Here is a 19,331-nt window from a genome sequence, read left to right as displayed (position 1 = left end):
AAAAAACAACTAGTTTGGGCTGCTCTTGAAAAGAACCAAAAGTGGGCACTTCTTGCTCCATGGGTAGGCCAAAGGCAGAATGGGGTGAAGAAATGACTGGTCTGGGCTCAGACTGGAGGGAACTGAAGTGGCAACTACTGTGCAAGTGCTAATTTGTTGTTCAATAAAACGAAGTGCTTGTGCTCAATTACCAACACAAACAATAGACCCGTTTTTTTTCTCCAGAAACAGCATGGGTTATTCAGACTTTTGAACTTTTTCTTTCAGTTTTCCTGGGCAATGTTCACAGTTTTGAGTAAGTTTAGTAAGTTTGAATGCAAGCCATCTGTTTCCATAGACAATAATGAAATCATTATTCTCCCTTGGAAACAGGACACGTTTCAGCAAATGAAGTATTTTTCCACAGCATACAAAGGCTGGATCGCAGACTGAAATTAGTTTTTAATTTTATTTTCAATTTCAAAACAAAAAACGAGCCTGTCTCAACAGTCACAAACAGGGGATTGAAAAAAAAAAAAAAAAAGCAGCATTATTGCTCTGCTGCAGTTCAAGATGTATGGGGCACTTCATTCCATGGAACCTCCTGCGCCATTCGTGCTTTGCCATAATTAATAGCATTGCTCAGAGTTACAGATCTGAAACAGGTGGGGGAAAAACGGGTGATCCATAAAGCTGCAGAATAAGCAGCTATAATTAAATGTATTTAACTTGGAGATTGAGAAATACCATATGTACAAGTAAAGTATCTCAGCCCAGCACTGAGGCATTCTCAGAGCTTACATGCTGTTAGGAGGAGGGGAGAGGCAGATTTCCCAGAGTAAGTGGAATTCTTGCTGTCATCTGATATTCTCAAATGAAAACCATGATGTTTGTATCACAAATATCAGCCCAGTTGCTTCCTCTGGGATAAGGAATTCAGTGGAACTGGCTGTTATCAATGGATGAGTATTCCCCCACACAAATTAAGCCTGCTCCTACAGCCCCTGAATAAACCCCAAGGTCTGGGCTGAGCCTCCCACCCCGTGTAGGACCTTACATTCACAAGGTGATGGGGATGTTCATAATCCATGTGTGTTCTGGACAGGGAGTTGGTGTGCCCAGGGTACAGTCCTGCTCCTCCTCCACTCATGATCCCATTGACGCCATTGGCAGCTTTGTGATGGATGTGGGGACAGCCGTTGCTGAGGCCGGTGCCGAGGAAGTTTCCGTGGATGCTGCCGTTGACTCGGCTGGTCCCGGGTAAGGTCGTGTACTCAATCATCTGCCCGTTGATTTCTGCCCCTTGGTAGAGGTAGCCTGGAGGGTCGTATTCTGCAAAAGACATTATTACTGAAAGCACTTCTACTGATAAATGAGAAGCTAAATGAGCATCCCTAAAAATAAAGAAACTTATTTTTTCTTTCTCCGGCTTTTGTGAACTAATTCTGATATCCAACTGCTTAGCATATGCAAGTAGACATGGCAAACAGCCACAACCTGGAGAGCAGGCCAGAAATGTTGGTCTGGAAGGACCTGGCAGATGTCAATCACTACAAGAGCGTCCTAAAACCAGGCCTTTTTTATCACCAACAGCCCTTCTGCTATATCTGCTACAAGCTGCTTCCAGAAGATCTCTCTGGGCTGCAGCTGAAGACACTATCTTCATTATCTCCTACATTTCTCTCTGCAGGAGAGTAAGAGCATTTAAAAATAACCACAGGCTGTGGCAAGAGCAAGGCTGATTTATGCACAAGGAGCAGAGAAGGCCAGTGCAGAGATTCTGCTGGCTCTGGGTTGTTGGTGGGTGCAGAGCACCTTGCAAAGCTCCTTGCTTGCTAATGAACAGGTTTTCCTTATTAACACCTCTCTGGAAGACTTGGCCATCGAATGCCATCTCATTGTGCAGGGACTAAGAGGTAACAAGGGACTTATCCTAGAGCTGCAAGTTCTCTTTCTTTCCAGATGCACTCAAGAAAGGGAGAGATCCAGGGTTTAACTCCCCACAATTTTAACAAGTGATTCTGATTACACACCTTCTGCCTCTGCAATCATCAGAGACCTATGCGGGGGCTTAGAGTTATACACAAACTGCAGAAACTTTGCTCATGCCTGTCCCACACTATTCCCTGGGTGAAACTGCATCACAATCCTCCAGGGATGCAGCAGGACCGGGCGCATCAGTGTGAAGAAACTGAGACATTGCTGCTCTTAAAAGCCCAAGTCTGCACCTAAGGCACACCTGGAAGTACAAGTCTCTACAGAAATGCAAGCTGGCTCCTAACAGGAAACTGCTTCCCATCCATAAAACACAGCATGGACATTCCTAATTTTACTCTGGTAATATTTTCCTCATGAAACCAACCCCCACTCACTCTGCATGGCGTTCTGCTGCCGGTTCTTCCAGAGGCACATGGCGATGAAGACGATGAGGATGAGGACCATGACCCCCAGGACGCAGCCCACGATCAGGTACAGCATGTCACTGCTGCGCACGGGGCCGCTGGCGGCCACGGCCCCGCTGCCCCCGGCCCGCTCGGGGGGGTTGGGTGGCGTGCTCAGGTCTCTCACTGGATATTCAGACGCTCCCGGCATGCGTTTCACTGGATGAGTAGAGACAAGCACGTGTACATCCACAAAATGCATTTTCTAAATGTGTTTTTTCATCATGAAATGAAAATAAATACTGCCGAGTCCTAGCCCCGATGCCTCGCAAACAAAGTTTCCAAGTCAATATTAAATCCTACAATGAGAATGCCAGCTCCTACCGGGTAATAACTGTTTGCCTTGGAAAATGGTGATTATCCTGCCTGCTCACCCGCTCTCTGAGGTCACTGGAACCTTAACGAGCCACTCGAGGTACCCGTGGCTGCAACTGCTCTAACTCTCAACTTGAAAGAGCACAAATCTTTCCACTTCTGAGGTCAGGAAAAACCACAACACTCATTTCTCTCACCCAGGCTCTGCCAGACGACCTGCTCTTATCTGATGTGAACCCTGCTAACCCCCTTTCCAAACCACACAGTTGAAGATCAACCAAGAGATGAACACAAAATCACTGAAAATGAGATGCTGGTTTAACCCAGGAATTGAATTTAAATTAGTTGCCAGTACACCACAGTTCAGATTTATTTCATTTGACACTAAAACCCTAAAAGAGGTCCCTGGCTTAGGAGTGAAGCTGGTCAGAGAGACACAAGCAACTCCATGCAGGTATGCTGGATAAGCTGGATCACCCTTATAAGCCTGGGGGAGATAAATTTTAAGGAAGAGGCAGTGTGAATGACAGATTACATCTTGCCCATTTTAAAATTAGAGAATAAAGTTATATTCCTTGCAGGAGGGAGAGACCAACTGTGTGTGCAGCCTTGAAGCCCTGCAGCTCCTACTCCTTCCTTCAAAGGTTTCACTACTCACTTCACTGAATTTTGATGCTTCCGCTCCCAGAGGGCTTTTTTTTCTTTTTTTTTCTCCAACATTTTTTCATAGCACTGCATTTGAAGTTTACTGTCTGCATTTTCCCTTTACAGCCTTACTTGATTTTAGAGATTAAAGGAGACAGGAATTCTTTGCAAAATAAATGTGACTGCCATATCTGACACTTCCCGAGAACAGTACAAACTTTGTGCCAGAGGCATGCAGGATTAGGGATGGAGGCAGCCAACACAGCCATCAATTGCTGTGGTCTGCACTTATACAACGTGTCACAGAGCCCTGAAGACATAAAACAGATGTACAAATCAATTCTGTCATCTTCAGGCGCATGGTTGTCTCCTAAGGAGAGGCCATCAGCAGCGCAGAGGCAGCAGCGCTATCTCTGAGGGCAGGCAGAGCTGCAGAGCTCTGCTGAGAGCCTCGCGAGTGCAACGGATCACTTTCCATATGTTCAAAACAATCCCAGCTTCGGAAGACAAAACAATCCTCCGAAACATTCCAGAAAATTATGGTCATCCTCGCAGCTGACTTTTGTGCTGCACGAAAATTCCCCCAGTGGATCTTTCCCATCCCAAAAGCCACCTCGGCTCGGCCCCGCAGCCTCACCTTTGGTCTCGCAGATCATCACGTTGCTGTACTCACTCTCCCCTCCCTCGTTGTAGCACTGCATCTTAATGTCATAAGAAGTTTCAGGCTGCAGGTGATTTATCAGGTGCCACTGCTTTGTACCTGTTGGGGGGGACAAAAAGCAAATTGACTGCAGTTCATTTACCCACAGGAGCCAGAATTATGGACAAGGACCATTGCTGGGATCTTTTCCACCAAATGCAGGGGCACTGCAGCTTGTCTTGTTAGCACAAAAATCTTCAGTCGTAGTTTATGGACTTAGCTGAAACCATGGTCCACAAGTGGCATCCCATGACAGAGGGCAGGAACTAGATCATCTTGAAGGTCCCTTTCAACCCAAATTATTCCATGACTCTCTAAGACTTATCCTGTGACACTCATTATAAGAACGACCTTTTGATGAAATAAAGTGAAGGCTTTTTCAGTATTTCAGTATTTTTTTTTAAAGAAAGTCATTCTCTACAAAAGCCAGAACTCACTAAACTCAAAACCCAGACAACCAAGTGCCCACACGTGCATTTAAGTTCAACAGCAGCCCTGTGCACCCTAAACATGGAACCGCCAAAGGAATGGGTTTAGGGTGGATTATGCTGACTATTTACAATACAATGAGCAAAAACAAGGAAAATGGACACACAGAGCTTGGGACAAGGAAGAACTTGGCTGTGAGCAGACTTTCTGGAGGTGCAAGGTACCACTGCAGCCATTGGTGTCACACAGAAAGGACACGTCTGGGTTGCTCAATTTGGCCAAAACCCCAAATAATGGAACGTGCGTTTTACGAACCATCCTGGGAATGCAGCGGGGCTGTCCTGGTGCCACTGCCCCTGCAGAGCCCGAGCCCCAGCCCGAGCCAAGCAATCTTGTCTAATAGGATGGGTTTGTCATCTCTGGCCCCTGGCCAGCATTTCATTTAGACACCCTCCTGAAGTGCTCAGTACTTCAGGATAAATCACTCCCAGTTTTTACTTTCACGGGCTAGTGACAAATTTTACTAAATAGCGACTTTTTTTTTTTTTTTTTAGGGAGTTTAATTAACTGTTTGAGCGCTCTTAATCCCTCTTGGAAAATACCACCTTGAACTGTTTCCACTGTTTCTAAGGACCTGTCTACCACCTCCTGATTTAAGCATTAATAAAAAGGCTCGGGCGTGCTGTCACCGTGATGCTGCTCAAACTCCTCCGGGACCCCAGCCCAGGTCCAGACCCTCTGCCCAGCCCCAGCAGGGCCATGTCCACGTCCCAGTGAAGGTGGAAAAGCCCTGGCCAAGGCTGGAGCTGCTTTTCCCTAAATCGCACGTTTTCCCAAGATCCAGACTCCGTTTTGCTGGAGCTGCTTTTCCCTAAATCGCACGTTTTCCCAAGGTCCAGACTCGGTTTTGCTGGAGCTGCTTTTCCCTAAATCGCACGTTTTCCCAAGATCCAGACTCGGTTTTGCTGGAGCTGCTTTTCCCTAAATCGCACGTTTTTCCAAGGTCCAGACTCGGTTTTGCTGGAGCTGCTTTTCCCTAAATCGCACGTTTTCCCAAGATCCAGACTCGGTTTTGCTGGAGCTGCTTTTCCCTAAATCGCACATTTTCCCAAGATCCAGACTCGGTTTTGCTGGAGCTGCTTTTCCCTAAATCGCACGTTTTCCCAAGATCCAGACTCGGTTTTGCTGGAGCTGCTTTTCCCTAAATCCCACGTTTTCCCAAGATCCAGACTCGGTTTTGCTGGAGCTGCTTTTCCCTAAATCGCACGTTTTCCCAAGATCCAGACTCGGTTTTGCTGGAGCTGCTTTTCCCTAAATCCCACGTTTTCCCAAGATCCAGACTCGGTTTTGCTGGAGCTGCTTTTCCCTAAATCCCACGTTTTCCCAAGATCCAGACTCGGTTTTGCTGGAGCTGCTTTTCCCTAAATCGCACGTTTTCCCAAGATCCAGACTCGGTTTTGCTGGAGCTGCTTTTCCCTAAATCCCACGTTTTCCCAAGATCCAGACTCGGTTTTGCTGGAGCTGCTTTTCCCTAAATCGCACGTTTTCCCAAGATCCAGACTCGGTTTTGCTGGAGCTGCTTTTCCCTAAATCGCACGTTTTCCCAAGATCCAGACTCGGTTTTGCTGGAGCTGCTTTTCCCTAAATCCCACGTTTTCCCAAGGTCCAGACTCGGTTTTGCTGGAGCTGCTTTTCCCTAAATCGCACGTTTTCCCAAGGTCCAGACTCGGTTTTGCTGGAGCTGCTTTTCCCTAAATCGCACGTTTTCCCAAGATCCAGACTCGGTTTTGCTGGAGCTGCTTTTCCCTAAATCGCACGTTTTCCCAAGATCCAGACTCGGTTTTGCTGGAGCTGCTTTTCCCTAAATCGCACGTTTTCCCAAGATCCAGACTCGGTTTTGCTGGAGCTGCTTTTCCCTAAATCGCACGTTTTCCCAAGATCCAGACTCGGTTTTGCTGGAGCTGCTTTTCCCTAAATCGCACGTTTTCCCAAGATCCAGACTCGGTTTTCCCGGCGCCCCCACCCCCAAGCATTCCTTTCGGTAATTACTACACCAGGTTTTAGGTTTCCGCTTCAAACCATTAGTGGAACTGGAATCAGTACAGGCACTTTAACTGTCCTCTTCGTGCACCATTAGCAAGGGAAAACATTTAAACAACTGACATCAGACTGCATTTACATTTAAAATTCAATTTGAAACAGAGAAATTCAGACCAGAAACGGAGAAATGCAGACCATCGCTGCAGGACAGGGATGTTTTTTTGCTTTTGCTTAAAGCAGCTGAGAGATACCAAGGAGCCATCAGAGCTTTTTGCTTGGGCTTTTTTTTTTTTTTTTCCTTCAAATAAAATCTGATTTTGCCTGCAGCGGCATTTATAAGGAAAAAAAAAGGTTTCTGCAGAGGTTTGAATGTCTCGAAAGACAAGACTTAACAGGAAGCGGTGAGGAAAGCCTGCGGCAAGCACTTAGCTAGCAGAGGCATCACAACACTTTTTCCACAACTCATGCAGTCATTTCAAGATAAAATTCCCTGTCATAAAGCAGATTAATTCAAAGGTAACAGAGGGGGAAAAAAAAGCAAAGAACAAGTGATTTATGGCAAAAATACCTTAAGTCACATGTTCCTCTACATATTTCACATCAAGTGCTTCCAATCACAACTTAATTGAAAATAGTTCTCTCTTTTTTTTGTTTTTTTTTTTTTTTTTCTCCTGAAAATCTAATTTAGGGGAGCACAGTAAAGAAAAGTCGAAGCTTAAATCTTTCCACCAAGTGATTTCTGTTGCAGGCTCTGGCAGAGGGGAGCAGCTGCTAATGGTTTCAGACTGCCACAAAGAGTTCAATACACACACGCTCGGAAAAAAAGCCCGAAACAAGCTAATTTCACAGCACAGTGGAGCCCACTTAAACAACTAACTGCTCAGTGTATAAGACTTATAAACACACAAGTTCTGTCTAGCAAAGGCTAAAATACATTTGCAGATGAAGGTGAAGCCTGCATAAGGTTCTTTAAAGCCTCTGAGCTCAAACTCTGGATCTTTAATAGCTTTATAGTGTGCAAAAGCTTATGTCATGCATCAAAGTACTATGTGCAGTATTGTCTGGCAGGGGAAAATTTTCAAAATAAAGGTCCATTCCTCTTGTAACTGAATAAATGAGGGGGAAAAAAATAATTAACGTCATTGGGCCAGAATGAGATCACTGCGTTTGCTCAGCCCAAGCAATAAGGACATTTAATAAAATATTTTTAAAAGGGTTTTCCACTTCTGGACTAATATAGACATTATCTAATAACTTCTTCCAGGAAAATTATGATCTAATATGCACAGGGGAAAAAAATAACTTGATTAAAAGGCAAAATGAAGCACAAACATACTTGCATTTGCAGAGTGCTACAGCACTTGAGGCTAAAAGCAACTTCCTTATAGCAGGAGAAGTGATTAGGCGAGGTAAGAGGAGAGAAGGGCAATTACACACAAGGTACTACCAGCTTAGAAAGTCCACGCTGGGGTAAATAATTTTAAAAGCCAGCTAGTTGTTAGTACAGTACCCAGATGTTTTTATCCTGGGTTAAACCTCATTTACACTGCTTTCTCTTTATACAACTTGAAGCTACACCAGTTTAAATAGACCTTCATTAGGGATTTGCAGCTGAATAACAAGCCAAACTTAAACCCTGTATTTAGCTCTCAAGCTTCCATGTCTAAGAGGCTTCAGAGGGAAGAAACCAGCTCACGTGTGGGCAAAGCCTGACGTTAGGGAGTTGAGATAGCTCCTTCTGTGAGATATATTATAAAGACTGCTTGGGAAAAGCAGTTTAGATTTCATATAAACACAGCCAACGTGGCTACAGGGTGTCCTTCCCCTTCTCCAAGCAGGCACCGTACCGTCCACAATATCCCGCTTGTAGTCGCTGTCGTTGTCGCTGTCCGTGGGCCGGTAATAGATATAAAATCCTTGGATGGGCGTGTTGTTGTTGCTCGATGTGATGTACTACAAAAGAATTTTAAGAGACTGCATGAGAGAAGAAAAGTTTTAACTGAGTCCTTGCTGAGTTGTCGTCACCAAGTAGCTCATCCTCTGCAAATATAAGTATTTTTAATAAGGTTGTGTAAGCAAAGGTGACTGAACTCCCCTGAGGAGGATGGGTACAAGAGACTGAGCTTGGGCCAACACTTGCCTCCCACATCACTTCCCAAACCCTCAGTTAGGCTTTGACCATGCACAGCCTGAAAATCTGCATGATTAATGGAAATGGAAAAGTTAAAACTATAAAACTCTTCGGAAAGAGTTAAGGTCACTCTAAAAATCAGCTCAAGAATCTTTAAGTTATGCAGCCTCCTGAGGAACCAGAGGTTATTTTAAGTTTATTATCCTTAACATCTCTTAAGGCTGAGCTAGCAGAGCAAACTAACACTGGGAACTCTACACATTAAATCCTCCAAAGTATACCAGGGGGTTAGATTTCAAAACAAGAGCAAAGAATTTCTGTGGGTTTCAATAAGGACTTTAAAGTACTTGTTTACAATAGACGAGGTAACAGGGGAAAGGAAAATGTTTCTCTAACATGAAACCTCCCCTGGACGTGAGGGAAGACGGCGGGTTTGAAACAGGCTCCCAGCCACCCCAGCCTGGATTGACAAAAGCAGCAGGAATTGCAGGAAACGGAGCCAACTCACTCACAACTCGTGGCACGAACAGGGCTTGGGACAGAGTTAAGCCCACTGGTGCCTCTGAGATGTCTGTGCCAGAGCAGGTGGACTGGGGCGGCTGCAGCCTCTCACTGGAGCTGCCAGTTGGGCACATCTGGCGTAACCCGAGGAGGGGTGTGTGGGCTCCCCGGGGAGCTGGAAGGGGAGAGGGGTGGAGGGAAGCTGGGAGATGGTGCAAAAGGCAACAGACAACTGACAGGGCTGCCTCTAAGCGAGAAAAGGTCTGGAAATGGGGGCAGAGGGCTCCAGAGGCACAAGTCCCATTACGTCCCCCAGTTCTACCATACAGCCCCGTCCTAGGAACACGATCATCTCCAGGTCTCGTGGGGGGAGGAAAACCCCCCACGCTCACCACTCCGCAAACAGCTCTTAATCCTCGACTTTGCAGTACGAGCTGTGGCAAGAACAGGCAGAGCTGCTGCACCCACCGTCCATTTCAGCATGATCTGGGTGTCGCTGATGGCTTCGGTGTAGGCGATGTGCGGGCCGGCGATGGGCCGGCTGGAGAAGCGGCCGGTGAATCCGGCCACCTGGTACGGGCGCGACGCCGCGCTCCGCGGGCTCTCCCCGTAGTTGTTCACTGCGATCACTCGGAACCTGTACATTTCTCCTTTTAAGGGAAAGAGGGAAAAGAAAGAAGCCCTTGTAGCAAAACAAGTGCTGGAAAGAGGATTCACGGAGAGACTAAACAGATTAGGAAGTACTTTTTGCACAGCATCCAGTTAGAAGAGGAGAGGAGTCCTCGCCACAGACTGGTGTGGAGATATAAACAGCTTCTAGAAGTTCCTCAAGGAAAATCCAAAGGCTGTTGGAGATACCTCCATCAGCTCAGGAAATCCCTAAACTGAGATGGGTGGGCACTGAGAAGATATTTCAAAGGATCCCTATCACCATCCATTTCATTTTCTCTTGTGTTTTTTTCCCTGAGTTTTCAGAGCTAGACAGTGGAGAAGTCAGGACAGACCTTTTTCCATTAATGCATTTTTCTCTACATTCTGAGTGCTCACTAGAAGGACAATTAAGTTAAAAATAGCAGTGATACACAACCCTTCTCTCCACATGAGCAAGTATTAAATTATGGTGTGTTTTTTTTCCACTTGGAAAGCCAGAAATCAACTTAAATTCATGTAACGAGCTCCTAGGCCATACACAAAACCCAAACCTAATCGAGCAGAAACAGGGTAATCCAAGCAGAAGTTAAAATGGAAAAAACTGAAGAGCTGTAGTTATGAAAGATCATTTCGGATACCTGGCTCCAAGTTCCTCACTTCCACAGACAGCTTGGAGGGAGAGATGTTGCCAGCTGCGACGAGCCAGTCGCTGTTGCGACCCAGACGTTTGTACTCCACTTTGAAGGCAGTGATGGGGGAGCCCCCGTTGGCACGGGGGATCCACGTGACGTAGACGGATGACTCCGATGCCGTGGATATCGTGGGTCGGTCAGGAGCTTCTGGAACTGACAGGGGAAATTCAGTTACAAGAGGATTAGAGTCAGCTGAAACTCAATTTTCACTAACAACAGATTAGATTCGTTGCTGATGATTGCCTTGGATTTCACATATTAACATGGAGAATCTTTAATCCTCCTGAAATCAACACTGCCCTTACTCTGCTGAAAAAGATGGTTGATGAGCAGACAATTCCAGAGGAATTGATTACCTTACCAATATAACATTAAAAGATTATATGGTATTGCATTACTCCAACCATTTCTACATGAAAACAGACACATACACTAAGTGAACAAGAAAAACATGGTTATTATTTTCAAGCCCCCACAATCCCCCCAGACCCAATGAGACTTCAACCCATCTGCATTAACGAGTGCTGGAGAAATGAGAAGGAAGAGAGAACAAAGCATGCACCAGGATGTACTTACGGAACTCACTGAAGTTGCAGGCAGCAGTGGGACAGAGAGAAGGGAAAGAGGGGCGTTAGTAAATCGGGTTGTAAGAGCTGTGAGGCTTTACTAAACCAGCCTGGATTCATGAACATGGAGCTGGTGCTGAGGAGAGGAGCAAGGAGCAGCAGGCTGGCAGCTCTGGGGCATGAAGCAGCTGAGCATTTGCAGCCAGGCACAAGTGAGGCCCTTGTGTGGCTCCTCTGACATTCAGTGCTGCCACAAAGCTCAGCTCCTTGCCCATGTTATTAAACCTCTCCACTCACCTTTGGCTTTACCCCATATTTTAGATACCTTTGAGATCTCAGCCTGTGAGTTAATCTGCCTGAACCAGGCCAAGGAGTTCAAAGGCTGGGGGAAGGGGGGATGAGAAAAAGGACTATAAACGTGCTCTTTTCACTGGAAACCAGGCCAAACATCACATCTACTGGGAAGTGCTTATATCTCCTCACCACCAGAAATAAGCCTGTCCCTGGAAAACCACAGGAAAACATTCAGAAAGGGTGACACACACTTTGAGAACTTAAAGCTCTGACACAGCCACTTCCCATTTCCTCTTCCTCTGGCTCTTTCTTGGTGGAAGGAAAGAGAAAACCAGAGTATTTAGGAAAAAGAAACCACAGGTTTAAAAATGAGCAGTAAGAATATGGGTTGTAAGTGAAAATTCTCTTGTTTTTTGAGAGCCACACATGCAGGAAATACCCTATGTAACATCCTAAGCATCCTAGGGAATATCCTATGTAACAGAGCAACCTCAGAATAAACAGGAAATAGAGGAGGCAATACAAGCACCTGGAGCAGTAATAAGCACAGGTTAACTCAGGCACAGCTCCTTGCAACACAACTTTTAGTGCCCAAATCACAAACCATCCACGCTCCTACCTCCACTGTGGCGAGACAGGTCCGGAAGGATGACACCGAAATTATTTGTGCCTTCATGAACAATGGGATGTTTGGGGATTCCCACGGGTGGAGATGGAGCCTGTGTGTTTTTCGAGGATGATGTTCTTTCTAAGAAGATTTGACAGACAGTACATCAGTGTAGGGCCTGCATAGGAAATGCTGTTTGTCAATGCTCACTCTACAAGGTCACTTGCTACCGTGCTGCCCTGGCTTCAAATCCCAGGCTGGACAGTCAGGTTAGCAACCAGGGAGTTTCTCTGGGAGAGCAAGAGAGATTTTCCACCCAGGCACTTGGCTGTGGGTGAGTGACTGCCCAATTGCAGTACTGGCATCCACAGTGCTTAGTGGTGATGCTGCCAGCTCCTGCCTGACTGTGCTGCCAAGCCCACTCATCACAACTTCACCAGATGGGGGAAATTACACACTGAGATCCATGTCAAGAGAAGGAGTAAAAGTGCTGTGGAAGCAGCTGGAGCCAGTACACCAGGCTGAGAGGGCTTCTGACCTGTGGCAGTAGGGGTGGCAGGATATTATGGAGCAGAGTAGGGGTGGCAGTACTGACTCCCCCGAATTTGCAGGGATTGACCACAGTGAAGAGGAAGCATCACCTGGGTTTTACATGAAGGGCTGTGACAAGTGGCTTTGCTGGTGTGAAGCTTTCTCGGCCCCACAGTAAGCTGGGAGGGTTAGTAGGAGGAGGAACACGAGTATGAACACTAGGATGTTTTTTATGGAAAAGCATGGGTGGGATGGGATTTTGCCACGGTTTGGTACAATCCCCTGGGGGTTGTTTGAACCCGAGGCGTGGAGGAAGGTGGGGTGGAGGAACGTGCACCTGTGATGATAAAGGGAGGAGGTGTAGCGCAAACATTCAGGTAAGTGTGGGGTTTTCTACAGAGAATTCTTCTCAGACTCATCCTCTGAGGGTCTGTGCAAGGAGGGGGAAGGCTGAGAAGAGGCTGGGGATGGATGACTGTGGCCTCTCAAAATGGTGTTTGGCCTCATGGTAGCACACAGCCTATGAAGGGGGAGCAGGAGAAGGACTCCTGTGTTCGAGGTTTCTTTGTGTAAGGAGGAGCCACAGAATCCTCGTCTAGCGTGCTGATGGATGCAGATGAAGAATGAGGCTCCCTTTGAGCAGGTGAGGGACCAGTCAGCCATACTGAACGTTCCTGTGCGTGTGGCCGAGGGTGGTGCAGGCTGGGGCTGTGTCTGCTGGGCCGTGTAGGGCGAGTAGTAGGTCAGCCAGGACTGGAGTTGTTAGGCAGGTGCCTGGGAGGGACCCAAAGTCTCATCAGGCAGAGATGTTCGGGGGGGTGGGTAGATCAATTAGGGAGTTTTTGAGTTTTTTTAGCAGGGGAGAGATTTTCAGAGGTTGAGGGCATTCAGTTTTGTATCTGTTCACTGACAGAATGATGATAAGGATGGATAGGGCAAAGGATCTAAGTGTGCTCCACAAATTTCATGAAGACATTAAATTCTTTAAAAAATTTTAAGCTATCCTGTCCTTCATAGTATTCCAGAGGGGTTTGAGTCAGAAGGAACCTTTAAGCTCATCTTAGTCTACACCCTCCCCTGGGCAGGCACACCTTCCACTATCCCAGGCTGCTCCAAGCCCCATCCAAACTGGCCTTGAATACTTCCAGGGAGAGGGCAGCCAAAGCTTCTCTGGGCACCCTGTGCCAGGGCCTCACCATCCTTCCAGGGAAGAATTTATTCCAAATATCCCATCTAACCCCACCCTCTGTCACTTAAAAGCCTTTCTTGGACAGTAGTACAAAAAGTATCTACTTGTTTGTGTGCTAAAGAGCACAGGCACCAGTGTCCAAGCTTGAAAGAAAAAATGCTCTGATTAGGAATGTTGTGCTTGCTGCTGTCTGCACACAACTATCAGAACAGCTGGCTTGTGGTCAGCAGAGATTGTCACTGAGGTGTCTGCAAAGCAAACCAGGAACAGCTTTGTTGACACATGAAAACTCAATGGTGCAGAGTTTCTTCTGTGATTCAGAACCTCAACAAGGACAGGCTGCTCCTGACTTTGATCCTTATAGCAAGAGAAACCTCACAGTACAAATCTTAACAATCACCCCAAAAATAATATTATCAAGCTTTTAATAGCTTCTACTTACCAACAGCCCCACACTCAAGGACGTTTGCCCTACAGCAATTTTAGCTATTAGAGGCGGTTCTTTAGCAAATAAATTGCAGAATATTCCACATATGGCTTAGCAGATGCCATTAAACGACTGATGTCATTAAATAAATGTCTCTGGAAGGCCAGGACACAGGGCACATTGTGCTGCACCTACCCTTGCTGGTGCGGAACGTCAGCATGGCCGGCTGGCCCTCGCCTGCGGCGCTCCTGGCCACCATCAGCACCTCGTAGAGGCTGGAGGGCTCCAGCTCGGTGAGGCGCAGCTCGTTCTCGCTGCCGGGCACTCGCACCGTGTGCCAGCCGCCCGCCGCGCTCACGCCGTCCTCCAGCTGCACGCAAGGGAGAATCCGTCAGCACAGCTTGCAACGGGGGGCTGCTCACACCCTGCACTGCACCCCACGGGACCTCTGCCCCTCGCCAAACTCCCGCTGTCCTACATTCACCTACGGCTTGTCTCCAGCTGCTCACAAGGGAGAAACCGTCAGCACGGCGCGCACGGAACCGGGGACTGCTCACAGCCCGCATCGCTCCACACACCGGCACCAAAGCACCTCTGCCCCTCGCCAAAACTGCTTTCCTACATTTACCCATGGTTTGTCTCCAAGTGCACGTAAGTGAGAAACCGTCAGCACAGCACGCTCAGAACGGGGGACTGCTCACACCCCGCATCGCGCCCCAGAGGACCTCTGCCCCTTGCCAAAACTCCTGCTGTTCTACATTTACCTGTGGTTTGTTTCCAAGTGCACACAAGGGAGAAACCCTCAGCACAGCATGCTCAGAACTGCAGACTGCTCACACCCCGCATCACTCCACACACAGGCACCAAAGCACCTCTGCTCCTCGCCAAAACTGCTTTCCTACATTTACCAATGTAGGTAAAGTTACCTATGGTTTGTCTCCAAGTGCACACAAGGGAGAAATCATCAGCACAGCATGCTGAGAACTGGGGAGTGCTCACACCCTGCACTGCTCCACACACAGGCACCAAAGGACCTCTGCCCCTCGCCAGAACTCCTGCTGTTCTCCTACATTTACCTATGATTTGTCTCCAAGTGCTTCTACTACAAATCAGCAGCTTTGCACCCACTGTGACAGCACTCCTTGGATAAACTTATTTTCCCTCTCCACGCACATAAACACAGTTGGTTTTGACTGGGTTTTTTTTTCATTTTCACTTCTGGCTAAAACAACAAGAGCCCAAATGATTTTCAAGCCTTCAGTCAGCCTTCAGCTGTGTGCTACTAAAGGGCTGGACCCAATACCCCAATGAGAAGGACACTTTCCCTGTACTAGCCCAGCTTTCCTTCTACTTCAGCATTTATAAATATTTATCGGCTAAAATGGGCAACAAAAAGTATGTCTTAGTTACTCCTTAAGGATGGCAAAAAAGTCAGCAGGGAGACCAAAGATTTGGGTTTACCAATGCACGTTACTTTTTTTAAAAAACAAAACCAGTTTTTAATTTAGCACTGAAATCACCAGCTCCGTTAAAGAAAAGAAAGACATTATGGGTAGTCTCTTAATGCTTGACCTTTCCAGGAAAACATTACCCCAAATCCCAAAGGAAAAGACAGAGATTCCACCAAAAATAAACTACTAAACAATATAAGACTTTAATAAAACATTGGAGGCAGATCTAAACGCTGTGGATTATCAAAGGTTATGCCAGAGGTCTTTGTTCAACTAGTTTCTTCTACAGCAGCCACTCCAAGTCTTTTATTCCCCCAACTTTTTTTTTTCCTCTGTTAAGAGAGGGAAATCAATAAAATAATTTAATGACACAAAGAGAGCACCACCCTAAAAACCAGGGTAAATTCAGTGCCGAGAAATGCATGAGTGAGCACATTTAATGTGGAAAGGATTGGTGTGAGAGAAGGGAGAGCGTCAAAAAGGTCAAAAAAGCATTCAGAGCTTCCAGGGCTTATGTGAACCAACCGCCTTTGGATGAGAAATTATCACCGACAAACTCTGGCACTTGGTTTTCAGGAACCAACAGGTCAAAAATCTAAGCATTCCCTCCAGGCTAAGACAAGATCAGGATGTAGAGGATTAAAAAGCTTATGAAAAATAAATCAAACAGCTTTGCCACGCAGAAAACTGGTTTGCTTGGAAGAATAGACGCAGGCATTGCTTGGTTCTGTTTTTAGAATCACAGAACCTCCTGAGCTGAAAGTGGCCCACAAGGATCATGGAGTCCAACTCCTGGCTCTGCACAAGAGACCCCAGGATTTCCACCACGTGATGTTAAGCAAAAGAGCTCGGTGTTGACACACCATTTTTAATGCCATGGTAGGTACTGCCCTGCAAATTGCAGTTCACTTTCATATTTGATAACTTCGGTTTAATGGAGTCCCTTTGGGACCCAGAGCAGCAAACCTGGTGATGCACTAAGGTAAAACTCAGCTTCCCTTCTGCTGTCACACACAGATTCAAGCTGGCTCACATTTAAATGCATTTTTAACCCCACTGATTTTGCACACAACACGCCCTGGAGCCCCATTCTCCATAATGACACTGTAAAGGACAGAAAAGCCTGGACAAATCTTACTTAAAACTAGGCAGAGCAGAACATTGGTGACAATGTCAGCCATCCCTCAAACAAGCTGTGCGGGCACAGGGACATTGTGCTTCAGCTACACGCTGTGTTCTGCCTGGCCTGAACCCATGTCCTGGTTCACACCAGCGTGGAGACAGATAAGCATGCCAAACCTCTCCCCCGGAGAGATGTCCCTTGAATGGGCTGTGATAAGATCATCTCAACCCTCCTGGACTGAGAAACCCTCCCTGGTCATGGTGAGTTCCCAGCTTGCTTTGGGGTCCCATGTAGATTTTTTGTAACACATTGGATTTTCCCCCTTTGTACCACCCTTGCTTTTCCCCATAAAAACCCCAGTTTCTGCCCTGTTCTGGATGGAGCTGTCATCCCTGGCCTCCTTCTCAGGGTGCTGGAATACAGGCTACCTCTGTGGAACTGCTACACGGCGCTCCTGTCTCTTTGTCCCTGTGGCCGGGGGACACCGCGCAAGGCAGAGCTGAAATCACTGCTCAGAGCTGAGCTGCCTGCCCCTTGCTGAGGTTACGTGGCAGCTGAAGGACTGCCTGAACCCCCAGAAAGTTGTCTCCTGCGGGACCTCTCTCTGGGAAGGCTGCGGCGTGCGGGTCGAGCCCCCAGACCCCGACCGGCTGTCACAACACAGCAGCAGTGCTGGCTCCTCGTGAAACGCACAGGACCGCGGTGCGCGCCCGCGCGGGCTGGGCACGGCTGGGCACGGTACCTTGCGGTATTTGACAAAGTAGGCGTTGATGGGCAGGCCCCCGGCGCGGCCCGGCCGCCACACCAGGCTGTACGTGTCCGGCTTCGGCGTCTGCGGGGGGCTCAGGATGATGGGGGCCTCGGGCGGGGCGGCGGCGCTCGACGCTTTTTCCATCGCAGCCGCATCCGGAGGAGAATTTGTTGGAGGTGAGCTTGAAAATGCCATTTCTGCACCAAAATCACCGCCGCTCTCGTCGCTCTGGGCAAGCTCCAGAGGAGCTGTTTCTCCTGCTCTCGTGCCAGTTGCTGATGGAACTGCAAAGGGAGGGTCTGGTTACATCCCCACGATGACGTACGTTCGCCCCGTGCCGAGGGGACACTAAATCATTTCAGAGTGACATTTCCAAACAAGCCCTGCTGCAAAACGCCAGGTCCAGAGGTGCCCACACAGATCTGAGCCTGGTGCCAAGCTGCGGCCTGGGTGTTTTTTCAGGGCACAGCAGTGGGGTTCGGTTTGTTTTATTTGGTTTGTTTTTTTTTTTCACAGTAGCAAAGAGAGAAAACCTGAAACTCAAGGTCTACAGGCCCAGCTTGACCGTATTGCCACTAAATTAAGTCATGGCAATGCATGTTAAAAGAAATAAATAAGTATATAGCTAAATTTGTGAGACAAACCGAGTAATTTGTATGTCGTTGTACAAGGAACTTTTCATGGCCTGCACTGGCATGCACACAAGAGGACATTCTCCTGCTCCAGTTTCTGAGGTTTTAGCTGCAATTTAGAGAAGCTTTGAAAGCTGCACAACTCAACTACTTCATTTGAAAATTTATGCTGAGAATAAACTCAGTTTACAGGAAGATCTACATGCAATTTAATACCAACGCATTTCTAAAAATCCTTCTCCAGCCTCCTCCAACCTATTTACTTCTGCTGGTATGAAAAAGAAATCTATATAGTATCAGTACTCTGAAAGAGGCCACAAGACAAAAAAAAAGCCCTATTCGGCTGATGCAGGGCTCGTCAGAATTCCAGGCAAGAAAAGGGTGGCAGGTTGGACATCTGAGATTATCCAGGACAAGAAAACATCAGTACTTAAAGCAAGAAGGTTTGGGAAGCAGCACAGCTCCTCAAGGCTGCACACGGCAGCAGTGGGACAGCCAGATGTTCGGAGCCCTGTCTGTCCTTTCAGATTTGTGTAGGTTTATGTTACGTGCTGGGGTCTGGAAGGGGAAGGGAATGAAGGGAACTTGGTTTACAAAACAAACAAATTCCTTGGTAATGTAAAGCCTAGGCAGTGTTAGCCTGGCTGACTCAGATTCCTTCAAACCTCCATTAAAATACCAGCAGCAAGTGTGGCTGCTATTTTTGGCCACTTTTTAAAAAGCTGGGAAGGAAAGTTCTCTTTTCAAATTGAAGACATGCTCTCGGCAAGCATTCCTTGTTTGTTTCTTCTCATTTATTTAGCAATGCCACAAAATTCAGAGACAGGAAGAAGGCAACAACGTGGGGAAGAAGGCAACACCTCCCCAAAGCCCAGATGGTCTTAAAACGCCAGACACTCCCAGAACAATCCCTGAGCGAAAGGGTATCTCGGCTGTCAGTGGAGCAGCGGGAAGGGCGTGATATTGGAAACAAATGGGAGGAGGTGGAAGGCCCTCGGCACCGTGGTGGACCCCGAGGATGTGGGTGGGCACGGTTTGGTTTGGCGCCTGCTGGCACTGGGGACACGGGCTCTTGGAGTGGAGGATGAGTTGTGGTTTCAGCTGGTGACAGCAGACCCACAGCCAGCGCTGTGTTTATTGCTGCAGGAGGGGAGTCGTCAACGGCTGCTGGGTTGTTGTATTTTTGCTTTGGAAAACAACCCCTGGGTAACAATTCCCATTGAGTAATTCAGATCA

At 47.3% G+C, this 19,331-nt stretch overlaps 1 protein-coding gene and 1 pseudogene across 5 annotated transcripts in view; both read right to left on the bottom strand.

The window, feature by feature from the left end:
- Nucleotides 1-19,331, bottom strand: part of CDON (cell adhesion associated, oncogene regulated) — a 59,623-nt gene that overhangs the window by 8,222 nt on the left and 32,070 nt on the right. For all 5 annotated transcript variants that reach the window (XR_010993560.1, XM_068172015.1, XM_068172014.1 and 2 more), the window contains 9 exons: nt 17,455-17,747; nt 14,334-14,508; nt 12,004-12,132; nt 10,471-10,677; nt 9,650-9,831; nt 8,397-8,502; nt 4,018-4,140; nt 2,352-2,579; nt 1,037-1,311 (listed from right to left, as the gene is read on the bottom strand). Coding sequence is in view for 4 of the 5 variants with exons in the window: in XM_068172015.1 (XP_068028116.1) it covers nt 1,037-1,311; nt 2,352-2,579; nt 4,018-4,140; nt 8,397-8,502; nt 9,650-9,831; nt 10,471-10,677; nt 12,004-12,132; nt 14,334-14,508; nt 17,455-17,747 (1,718 nt within the window). In the remaining variant the exon portion in view is untranslated. The remainder of the gene's footprint in view (nt 1-1,036; nt 1,312-2,351; nt 2,580-4,017; nt 4,141-8,396; nt 8,503-9,649; nt 9,832-10,470; nt 10,678-12,003; nt 12,133-14,333; nt 14,509-17,454; nt 17,748-19,331) is intronic.
- On the bottom strand, nt 12,144-13,721 carry LOC137462165 (cytochrome b-like; annotated as a pseudogene).

This window comes from Anomalospiza imberbis, chromosome 24 (assembly GCF_031753505.1).
Source record: "Anomalospiza imberbis isolate Cuckoo-Finch-1a 21T00152 chromosome 24, ASM3175350v1, whole genome shotgun sequence".
NCBI classification, from domain to species: Eukaryota; Metazoa; Chordata; class Aves; order Passeriformes; family Viduidae; genus Anomalospiza; species Anomalospiza imberbis.
This window is presented reverse-complemented; position numbering and strand designations above follow the sequence as displayed.